We start from the raw sequence: 11,584 nt of genomic DNA, 5'->3' as shown, positions 1-11,584 counted from the left end.
ACATCGGATTCCTCCTGCAATCTAAATACAGAGTATGATTCTAAAGATGAAATGAACACACGAACAATGAATTATCAGCGTTGACAGTCTGCGAGAATGAATACTTTCAGCAGACGGATTCACTACAAGCAAACTCTGGACCGGTTTAGACATTAATTGTCTCTTCAGCAGTCAGACTTTGCTTGGTGGACTGCTAAATGTTAAGGGAACCTCTGTGAAGATATATAACATAGATTAAAGTGGCATTAAATCATACGTGAATCAAAATAGCCATGAGCTTCTGAGAATATTAAATAAAAAAATATTTGCACACCCCATCGGCACTCGACGTCACCCGCATACAATGTGGGAGACAAGAACCGCACAGAACCGGTTTGTCCGTGAGAAGGGGAGAGGTCTCAGCCTCTCGGCACAGCAGCAGCAGCGTTCTGCAATGCGAGGGTCTCTGAGTGGTCCGCGCCGTACAACTCCACAGTTCGTGAAGTAACCAAGAACGGAACGCGTCTGAGAGGAGATGGAGCGATGAACTCATCCCGTATGCAGGTACTGGGAGGATTCTCGCGTCGCAGATCCGTCAGAGACGGTGACAGCTCTGGGAAGCCTTCATCCAGCAGTTGATCGCTCATGGCTGATGATCGTTAATGTTACGTTTTATGTTCACGGTATGACACGTGTTGGAGTGGCTTGGGGTCAGCACATGTAATTTATTTGGATAGAAGCACATTTCAAGTGATAGAATAAAGGATTTGTTCATATGCATTACCACAATACCTTCTCCACAGAAATGGAGTGCGTGTAGTAGTACAGCAGTGGAGAAGGTGTAGTAGTACAGCAGTGGAGTGGGTGTAGTTGTACAGCAGTGTATGTGGTGTAGATATGAAGAGGATTATGTACTGTGTGTGTATTAAGGATGTACATGTGCCATCCTTTTTGTCAGTCCACTGCTCTATGCGGACTTCCTCACGCCGTGTGCGCTGTGGGGAGTGATGTGACCTTACTTCGTCGCGACGTCAGTGGGGGGTTGTAAATTCTGAGAGAGTAGACGCGGGGGCATAGAATTACGGGACAGCAATGGATATTCATTACTTAGTTCAGAACCAAATGGTTCACCTTGTTTCACCTTGTTCTGGCCATGTGTGGACATGGCAGGGAAGTGGTGAGACAAGTTTCGTTTCCCCCTGATAAACAAAAACCTCTACAGACAGGAATGTAACACGCACACACGCAAACACCAATGCTTGCACGCAACAGCACATACACACAAAATGCAATGATCGCCTATATAGCCTAACAGATTGTTGAGGCAAGTGCTGTTAGTGCGTACCTATGAATGCGTGCTGTGGCCGAGACGATGCTTGGCCGTCTTTGTATCCTCAATGATGATGTTTACACATTAGACGAGATAATTATTTAAGGCTGAGTTGTTCAAAGGGTGTCCGAGTACGAGTCAGATAGTAATCACTCATGTTGGCAGTGAGTAGGAATCAAACTCGGGTTGCTAAATTTTCAGTGCAGTGCTGTCTTGGGTATACGCTTATAACAAAAAAAGATTTAGTGCCAATAAGAATTACACTTTCATTGTCTCAATAATATTGTACTGTAATAGCAATGACAGTGATAGTTGATTAGTTAATGGTTGTTTCAATTTGCATATACATTATTTTGTTATGCAAAGTTGAAACCGTGGATAGACAACTTAATTAAGAGCTATGTAACAATTAGAACCCTGTAGGAAGTTCTGGAGGGTGGCTCAATGTCCCAGACACCCCTACCCCAGAGCACTTCATGAGATTGATGGCCAAGCTGGGGAGGCCCAATTACATTTACGAGGTTCGCAACTCGAGACCAACCAAAAATAAACTACTCTTGTCTCCCAAAAATGAGCGTGGGTTGATGGCCAAGCAGTGGAGGCCCGGTTTTAACTGCAAGCTCTTGATTGTCTCGCAAGCGAGAGATGAGATACATCCGATAATAAAAAAATTTTTTTATTACACACTGGTTCATTCAAACTGATTATATCAGTGGGCTAAGTAAGAGGAGAAACAGCAGAAGGAGAAGGGGAGGGGAGGAGGATGAGATTCGGTGCTCCGGAGCCCAGAGAGCGCCCAGAGGGTCCAGAGAGCCGGGGACAGCCCTGCTGCTCGCGTTGGCCGAGTAGCGAGCGCCACCCCCGTGCTTGCGAAGCTGCACTCGATAGAAGTCGTGCATTGCACAGAACGGCTGAAGCGCAGAGTAGCCACTCAGAGGTGCAGTGGTACAGCGGTAGAGAAGGTGTAGTGGTACAGCAGTAGAAAACGTGTAGTGGTGCAGCAGTGGAGAAGGTGTAGTGGTACAGCAGTGGAGTGGGTGTAGTGGTAGAGCAGTGGAGAAGGTGTAGTGGTATAGCAGTGGAGAAGGTGTAGTGGTACAGCAGTAGAGAAGGTGTAGTGGTACAGCAGTAGAGAAGGTGTAGTGGTACAGCAGTAGAGAAGGTGTAGTGGTACAGCAGTAGAAAAGGTGTAGTGGTACAGTAGTGGAGAAGGTGTAGTGGTACAGCAGTGGAGAAGGTGTAGTGGTACAGCAGTAGAGAAGGTGTAGTGGTAGAGCAGTAGAGAAGGTGTAGTGGTACAGCAGTAGAGAAGGTGTAGTGGTACAACAGTACAGAAGGTGTAGTGGTAGAGCAGTAGAGAAGGTGTAGTGGTACAGCAGTCGAGAAGGTGTAGTGGTAGAGCAGTAGAGAAGGTGTAGTGGTACAGCAGTGGAGAAGGTGTAGTGGTACTGCAGTGGAGAAGGTGTAGTGGTACAGCAGTAGAGAAGGTGTAGTGGTACAGCAGTAGAGACGGTGGAGTGGTACAGCAGTGGAGAAGGTGTAGTGGTACAGCAGTAGAGAAGGTGTAGTGGTACAGCAGTGGAGAAGGTGTAGTGGTACTGCAGTGGAGAAGGTGTAGTGGTACTGCAGTGGAGAAGGTGTAGTGGTACAGCAGTAGAGAATGTGTAGTGGTACAGCAGTAGAGAAGGTGTAGTGATACAGCAGTGGAGAAAGTGTAGTGGTACAGCAGTAGAGAAGGTGTAGTGGTACAGCAGTAGAGACGGTGGAGTGGTACAGCATTAGAGAAGGTGTAGTGGTACAGCAGTGGAGAAGTTGTAGTGGTACAGCATTAGAGAAGGTGTAGTGGTACAGCAGTAGATAAGGTGTAGTGGTACAGCAGTAGAGAAGGTGTAGTGGTACAGCAGTGGAGAAGGTGTATTGGTACAGCAGTAGAGAAGGTGTAGTAGTATAGCAGCCTGCTCGTGACTCTGCTCACACTCCTCACCTATCTACACCTCATACCATGTCAGGTTGAATTGAGAACAAACATAACTGTTCCAGTCTATAGCTTGGATAATATTTCATGCACACTCGGTTTTGGAAAGTAGTTTTTTGCCACCGCAAGCGTTTTGCTAACAATTCCCTGAAACCTTAGATAAGTAAAGTATTATATAGAACAATAGCATGAGGAATGCTGTATAAGGTCCCTTGCCACTAGCAACTATTATCAACAACTATTTTATCACACCTCTGAGTACTACTTATTGCAGTGCTTGACTCTGCAAGTGAATCAAAATATAAATTGAAACGTAAAATAACGCTTTCAGCGAAACTTGGAGTCTGCCTTATCAAGAACTCAACTCTACTGCCAGTCACGAGGGCAAATCCCGGAGTCTGCTTCTGCAGGACTGGTTCGTATGATGGTGGGTGCTGTTTATATGATCATGTATAGCTTTATTTGATTAATTCCCTAAGTCACATTAAGGCGCGAAGCTCCTCCCACCTTTTGCACACGTGGTGCATCTGTAATGTAGAAACTCGGCGGGAGACGACTTCACGGGTAACACACTCTTTATTTTACCAAACTCGTTCACAGGTGACTAACACCTACTTTGTATCTCAGGTGACAAACACCCACTTAGTATCTCGGGTGACAAACACCCACTTAGCTACTCGGCGACTAACGCCCACTGAGCTACTCGGATGACCAACACCCACTTAGCTACTCGGCGACTAACGCCACTGAGCTACTCGGGTGACCAACACCCACTTAGCTACTCGGCGACTAACGCCACTGAGCTACTCGGGACACTCCCTGCCGGGGTATCCGTCTGGACTGTGGGACCCCAGCCCGACCCACGTGGGCGTCGGACCCCGGGTCCCACAGCCTCGCCTCCGAGCCACACAGGGCCCCGGTCCCCACAAGGACGGCAGGACTAGGGGTCTCGGGGCACTAGGTCTTCAGCTCCGTCTTCGGGTCTTCAACTGGGTAACTCTCCCCGAGTGCTCTCGCGCGTCCCCCTTTATACCCCACCTGCGGACGTCGCTGCGAGCACCCATCTTATTCGACCAATCATTGGGCGCTGGCTACGATCCTGTTTTCCCACATCTCAGCGTGCCTCACCACCCACGCCGCGCCGCCCCGTCATCTGTCACTCCCGGCGCGCGCGTCCACACCACGCCCACAACGCGTGCCCAACCCCGCACCCCGCGCCGCCCCGTGATCCATCACTGTCACAGTCGGCGCACGTCAACACCACCACTACATCACCCCCTACCACATAGCTCGCAGCCGACCCGGCTGCTATAAAAATATACAAACCCCCCCTGTGTGCCCCGTAACACAACACAACAACAAGAACAACAACTAACGTAACAACACAACACGACGCGAACACTACCATCCGCAACCATCAACCAATGCCACCGCGACAATAGAACAATATATACAAACCGGCGAGTGACAATAGCAATGTGTATGCAGAAAGGAAAATAAATGGAAATTTTTTTTTTCTTTTTCGACTCGTGCAGCGTCCCATTCTTTCCGAGCGTCCCTACAACGGGACATTACCCCGGCAGAGGGGAACACCGGGCGAGCTCGGTGTTGAGAAAAAAACGTCTTCATGAAAATTGTTGTGCCCTAGCCCGAGTCCGCCTTGCCGGTCCGTCGTACGGCACCAGACGCGGTTGAACGTCCGGTGGTGCCGGCGGTTCAGGAAGACATCGGCCAGGCATCGAGGACCCGTGCGTGCCGCGGGGTTCAGGCTCCCGACGGTCAGCAGCCGTCAAGCCCGAGGCACCTGGGGGTGGGTCAGGTGGAGACACGTGAGGATCAGCCTGCGACACCTCCCTCCCCGAGTCGACGGTCACATCACACGCCCGGTCGTCACGGCACAGAACGGGGTCACACGGTGCCGCATAGGGCTTCAGTCGGGAGGGGTGCACATACCAACGGCGTTTTTCCCATTTAATCTGTATACTCTGGGGTCGTGCAACCCGCACAATTTCCACCGGTCCCCTCCAAGGTCTCAATAACTTGGGGGACGTAGCCAACGGTGCATGTGGACAATGCAGCCAGGCCTTATCGCCTGGTTTCCAATCATGCGTATGCACCCTCCGCCCATGCAATCTCTCGTTCGCAATTTGCCGCGACAGCGAATTCAACCTCGCCGCCTCCCGCGCTTCAGTCAATTTGGCGATATTAAATTTGATGTGGTCTGCCAATTTAGATTTTGCACGTGGCTGGGAAATCCCCAGTTGGACGTCCATGGCCGGATCGGCCTCCCGCCCATACATAAGAAAAAATGGGGAAAACCCCGTCGCCGCATGAGGGGCCATTCGATAGGCCGCGAGTACCCCCGGCACCTGTAAGTCCCAATCAACCTGATCGTCGCAGACCTGTTGGCACAACATAGACGTAATCGTCCTGTTCAGACGCTCAACCATCCCGTCAGTCTGCGGGTGGTAGGGGGAAGTACGCACTTTCTTTGTACCCAACAGGTCGCACACCTCGCGCAACAAAACGCTCGAAAAATTCTTTCCTTGATCAGTCAGCAAGCGTTCGGGGGCGCCCTTGTCCAAAACATAACCCTGGACAAAGGCGTCCGCCACCGCTGCAGCCGACTGGTTGGCGAGCGGCCATGCCATAGGCCATCGGGTAAAGTATTCCACGCCAACCAGCAGGAACCTATTTCCCCTTGGTGTAGCAGGAAAGGGCCCCAAGATGTCCAACGCAACCAATTCGTTTATACGCGAAACTTGAATGGATTGCAGCGGTGGATTAGCTGCCAATGGTGGCGGTTTCCTTTTGGCGCACCCTACGCATCCCTTAAGAATATTCGCCACGTCGTTACCCATCCCCGGCCAATAATAGTCTCGCTGGATTAGGGCGAGCGTTTTGTGAAAACCCAGATGCATGAGCCGTTCATGAGCTGCCAGAACGACCCTACCCCGCATAGCAACAGGCACAACGAGCACGTGACGCCGGGACATGTTGTCCCACTTCATCAAAAGGCCCTGTCTGCACACCCAGGAACCGACCCGCGCATCCCCTACCTCGGGAGCGCCAACTTTCCGACGTAGCGTAAGTAGGGAGCTGTCGGACATTTGGAGACGGCCCCACTCAATGAGGGGCAACGACAACAGCGAATCCCTCCCCGTGGGGGCGTCGACTCCCGGGGTGTCAGTGGCGGTGAGCGCAACTCCCGGGGTGCCGGCGACCGGGGGTTTGCACCGCGCCGATCCCGACAAACATGTGCAGTCCGTGCACGGTGGCAACCGCGACAAGGCGTCCGCATTTGAGTGTCGCAATCCCTTGCGGTAAATCGTCGTGAATTGGTAGTCCTGAAGGACCTCCAACCATCGGGACAATTGGCCCGATGGCTGTGCCACGCGCATAGCGTATTGTAGAGCCGCATGGTCCGTACGGACCGTAAAATGACGGCCGTAAAGATACGGCCTGAATTGCTGTGTAAAAACCACAATCGCTAACAATTCACGACGAGTTACGCAATAGCGTTGTTCGGCGGGGGAAAGAACTCTACTACCGTAGGCGACCACCCGTTCAACCCCCCCGACCACCTGTGAGAGCACCCCCCCGATACCCGTGTTGCTGGCATCTGTGTCAAGCAAAAACGGTTGTGTGAAATCGGGGTAACACAAGGGGGGAGCCTGCACCAAGGCGTCACGAAGGGAGCAGAACGCAGCCTCCTCTTCCGCCCCCCAGTGAAACCGCACGCCCTTAGCCGTCAAAGCGTGCAAGGGCCTGGCTATGGTGGCAAATTGCTTGACAAAACGACGGTAATAGGAGGCGAAACCAATGAAACTGCGAACCTCCGTGACCGAGGTTGGCGTTGGCCATGAGCTGACGCAATGCGTCTTAGCAGGGTCCGTCGAGATCCCTGAACGACTCACGATATGGCCCAAATACCTGACCGATTCCCGAAGCAGAAAACATTTAGCCGGTTTAAATTTTAGCTTAGCGGAACGCATCCTGAGGAACACCGCTCTCAGTCGCTGGAGGTGCTCCTCAAAAGTCCGACTAAAGACGATGATATCGTCGAGATAAATCAAACAGGTATCCCATTGGAGGCCCGACAAAACCAATTCCATGAGTCTCTGGAACGTGGCGGGAGCGGAATGTAAGCCCATGGGCAAACGGTTGAATTCAAATAGGCCACCAGGTGTCCGGAAAGCGGTTTTAGGTTTAGACTCGTTATCGAGTGGCAATTGCCAAAATCCGGAAAGCAGATCGAGTGTGGAAAAAAACTGTGCTCCCGCCAAGGCATCCAGCGACTCATCCATCCTGGGGAGCGGATACGCATCCGCATTCGAGATTTTGTTTAAGCGGCGGAAATCGACACAAAACCGCAAGGACCCGTCCTGTTTTTTTACTAGGACAATAGGAGCACCCCACGGACTAGAAGAGGGCGAAATGATATCGGCCGCCAACATATCATTAACCGCCGATTGCACATGCTCCTTCTCGGCTGGGCTGAGCCGGAAGGGATTCTGACGAATAGGGGCCGCGTCCCCTGTAGCTATGTGGTGGCGCAACAGGTCAGTGCAGCCGATATCGTACTTATGTTTGCTGAACACGTCAGCAAACTCGAGTAGCAAACCCCTCAATGCTCCCAATTGCACCTTGGACAAGTTAGCAGAACCGGCACACAACGAGTCCAACCACTCAGTCCCCTCATCACTTGGAGGACGCGACTTGACAGTGAAATCTGCTTGAGCCACGAGCCGTTCCTCAACGGGTAGCGGCGCGGCGTGAGCCAGCACCGTTCCCTGCGCAATTACGGCCGGCCGCGACCCCGTATTCAGGACCATTACGAACGGCTCACTGTCCCCTCTCACCATGGTTTGAGCAACCGCTAAGTCGAGGCCCCTTCTGGCCCTGTTAGACGGCCCCAACAGCACCCCCTGTGCCTCCGCACCCACCTCGAGTGGCTTCCTCAACCGAAGGGGTACTAACATTTGCGATCCCGGGGGCACCCGTACAGTGTGAGTTGCCAGCGCCTGCACCGTCGCACAAACCGTGCGCATTTTGGTAGGGCTCGTCAAGAACGCAACGCGCCGACCTGACGGAAGCTCAATGCAGGCCTGATCTATAAGAATTTTGATGGGCATTTTGGCCAAAAAGTCCGTACCTAGCAAACAGGGAACGGCCAGCGATGATGATACAAAAATAGGGCCCGCCAATTTGATGTCACCAATGCAAATAGTCGCCCGAATCTGGCCGATGATCCCCAGGGAACCCCCATTCGCCGCATAAAATGGCACGTCTACTGGCAGAAGGGGTATACTTTGGAAGGGAAGAATGTTATAAATAAGGTCCGAGATGATGGTGGCCGACGCACCCGTGTCCACAAGCACCCGGACCTCTACCCCGTCAATAAACCCCGTTACCACGGACGACCCGGCCGACGCAGCCACGATCCTGTGGGCCAATTCGGACCACTCGACTGCTTGCGGGCCGTGTACGGACCCCCCTCGCCGAAGTGAACCCCCGGCACCCAGCCGCGAACCCCCCACCGCCAAGCGGCGACCCGAATGTGCCGTGTTCGTGGACCGAACGTGTGAGGTGCCGCGACTTGCCGGGTTTTGTTGGGATGACTTGTGGGCCTGGTCGTCGTCCCGACGTGGTCCTGTTGCGCGCTGACGCGGGGCCCGGCACCCGGCTGCGACGTGACCCCGAAGGCCGCAGTTGTAGCAGACGACGGACGTCGTAGGTTTCGGTTGCACCAGCTTGCGGGGTGAACGTGTGGGCGAACGACCTCCCGTTCTCCACTCCCCCGGACGCGATGCAGCGAAGGCCTGCTCCTGATCCGCAGCTGGCTGAGGTTCGGCGATCGTGGCGGCCAGTGCCGCGTTCCCCGCCCATTTGCAGACGACCCCCGGCTTGCGTTTGAGGACCTCGTACGCGTGAATGCTCGTGGCGATCGCCAGGGAGCAGATATCCATCTCGTCCGCCACATTGATGGGGACCCCCAACTCGTGGGCCAACGCCAGCAGCTGCTCCGTCACCATGGCGTCCTTCCCCTCCTTATCCATGCGGGGAAAAGCTGCGTCCGCCAAGGCGAGCAGTGCCGTGCGATAGGCGAGCGTCGTTTCTCCAGCCACCTTCCGCCGATCGTAGAACTGGTGGCGACACGTGGAGGGCGGTCCGAACACCTTCGCCATCAGGTGTAGTGCGTCCTGGAGCGTAGAGCGGGACGACCTTGCAGCAGATGTGAAGGCTGCAAGCGCGTCGTCGTCAAGCATTGCTGGCAACGCACGCAGGGCAGTGGTGTCGGACCACCACGACATCTCCTGATGAGCGAGGAACCTTCGTTGGAAGGCTCCCCAGTCGCCCCCATCCGCCTTGAACGCCGACAGCGCGGGCAATCTTTGCTGGAGGACCCGATCGTCGTCGACGTCGGAGAGATTTTCCCGCGCTCCGCTGTAGTTGTGTAAAATGTCGGCTCGGTTGTCAGGCGCAAAATGGAGAGCTCCGGCGCGCGCTGATGACGTGGGCTGCGCTGAGCGGAGGTGTCCGGCCACGTGGCGTCCGTGTTTCCCGCCAATCGATGGCGGCCCCTCAAAAACGGCGGCAACTTCCAGACTTTTGGCGCGAAGCGCCTTTTGGCGGGATTCCTCCAACGTCGCTTCCTCCACCAACCCCGCAGCCGTTTTTCCGCTCGCCGGAACGGAGATGTCAGCCAAGACAGCGGCGGCGGCGAGTAGCAACTCCGCCAACCGGGAGTGCGCGTCTTGGAGGCTGGTGTCGGCGGCAAGCGGAGCGTCGGCCATCACCGCGAAGTGCTGCATCGGCGGCAACTCCTCGTCCTCTCCTCCCGAGGTTGGTGTCCCCGGTACGCCGTCGTCGTCCCGACCTCGCTCGTGGGTACGGGTAGTCTTCCTCGTGTCCATACTTCTTGAAGACAGGTTTACTTCTGACGCCAGTTGTAATGTAGTAACTCGGCGGGAGACGACTTCACGGGTAACACACTCTTTATTTTACCAAACTCGTTCACAGGTGACTAACACCTACTTTGTATCTCGGGTGACAAACACCCACTTAGTATCTCGGGTGACAAACACCCACTTAGCTACTCGGCGACTAACGCCCACTGAGCTACTCGGATGACCAACACCCACTTAGCTACTCGGCGACTAACGCCACTGAGCTACTCGGGTGACCAACACCCACTTAGCTACTCGGCGACTAACGCCACTGAGCTACTCGGGACACTCCCTGCCGGGGTATCCGTCTGGACTGTGGGTCCCCAGCCCGACCCACGTGGGCGTCGGACCCCGGGTCCCACAGCCTCGCCTCCGAGCCACACAGGGCCCCGGTCCCCACAAGGACGGCGGGACTAGGGGTCTCGGGGCACTAGGTCTTCAGCTCCGTCTTCGGGTCTTCAACTGGGTAACTCTCCCCGAGTGCTCTCGCGCGTCCCCCTTTATACCCCACCTGCGGACGTCGCTGCGAGCACCCATTTTATTCGACCAATCATTGGGCGCTGGCTACGATCCTGTTTTCCCACATCTCAGCGTGCCTCACCACCCACGCGCGCCGCCCCGTCATCTGTCACTCCCGGCGCGCGCGTCCACACCACGCCCACAACGCGTGCCCAACCCCGCACCCCGCGCCGCCCCGTGATCCATCACTGTCACAGTCGGCGCACGTCAACACCACCACTACACATCCATTAGGTCAGCCTGAGTTCATCCCAGGTTCTGGAATCAGACTGGCTGTCCCTCAGACTTCATTGTTTGTTTAGGGCATTTGCCTGGTCAATGCCCAATTTATGTTGGCAAAGGACCTTAAAGTAACCTTTGACCTTTCCCCACAATTTTCCTGAATCATCGTCTTTATGGCTTTGATCAACTGCCAATGGTTTACTTGTTCGTTTTGTATTTAGGGGCCGTCCATAAATGACGTCACGCACCTAGGGGGGGGGGGAATCAGACATTTGTGACGATGTGTGACGATGGGGGGGTGGGGTTGAGAAATGTGACGTCACGTAAAAATGCGCATCTTTAAATATAGACAACACGTTTTACTTAATTAAATAGACTTTTAAATAAATGTTTTCTCCTACAACATCAGAGTGTAGCGCCACATTAAATATGCACTACAATGACAATAGTTTAAAGCGATTTGAAGCATGTTTTTTTTTTTGGGGGGGGGTGGGCAGAGCTTTGTGACGTCATACTTGAGGGGGGGTCTGACTTTTTGTGACGCCGTGTGACGACGGAGGGGGGGGGGGGTCAAAAATCGTCCAAATCGCGTGACGTCATTTATGGACG

At 53.9% G+C, this 11,584-nt stretch overlaps 1 protein-coding gene across 5 annotated transcripts in view; it reads left to right on the top strand.

The window, feature by feature from the left end:
- Positions 1-378: 378 nt before the first annotated feature.
- Positions 379-11,584, top strand: part of LOC144737931 (uncharacterized) — a 52,728-nt gene continuing 41,522 nt past the window's right edge. For 3 of the 5 annotated variants that reach the window (XM_078620825.1, XM_078620824.1, XM_078620823.1), the window contains exon 1: positions 382-543. In XM_078620825.1, the coding sequence (XP_078476951.1) occupies positions 523-543 (21 nt within the window). In that variant the 5' untranslated portion in view covers positions 382-522. Of the gene's footprint in view, positions 544-11,584 lie in introns of all 5 variants that reach the window. The other 2 variants (XM_078620827.1, XM_078620826.1) reach the window with 2 other exon arrangements.

The sequence above is a fragment of the Lampetra planeri genome, chromosome 75 (assembly GCF_965212315.1).
Source record: "Lampetra planeri chromosome 75, kcLamPlan1.2.h2, whole genome shotgun sequence".
NCBI classification, from domain to species: Eukaryota; Metazoa; Chordata; class Hyperoartia; order Petromyzontiformes; family Petromyzontidae; genus Lampetra; species Lampetra planeri.
The sequence above is the reverse complement of the archived record's forward strand: the minus strand, read 5'-3'. Positions and strand labels throughout refer to the sequence as shown.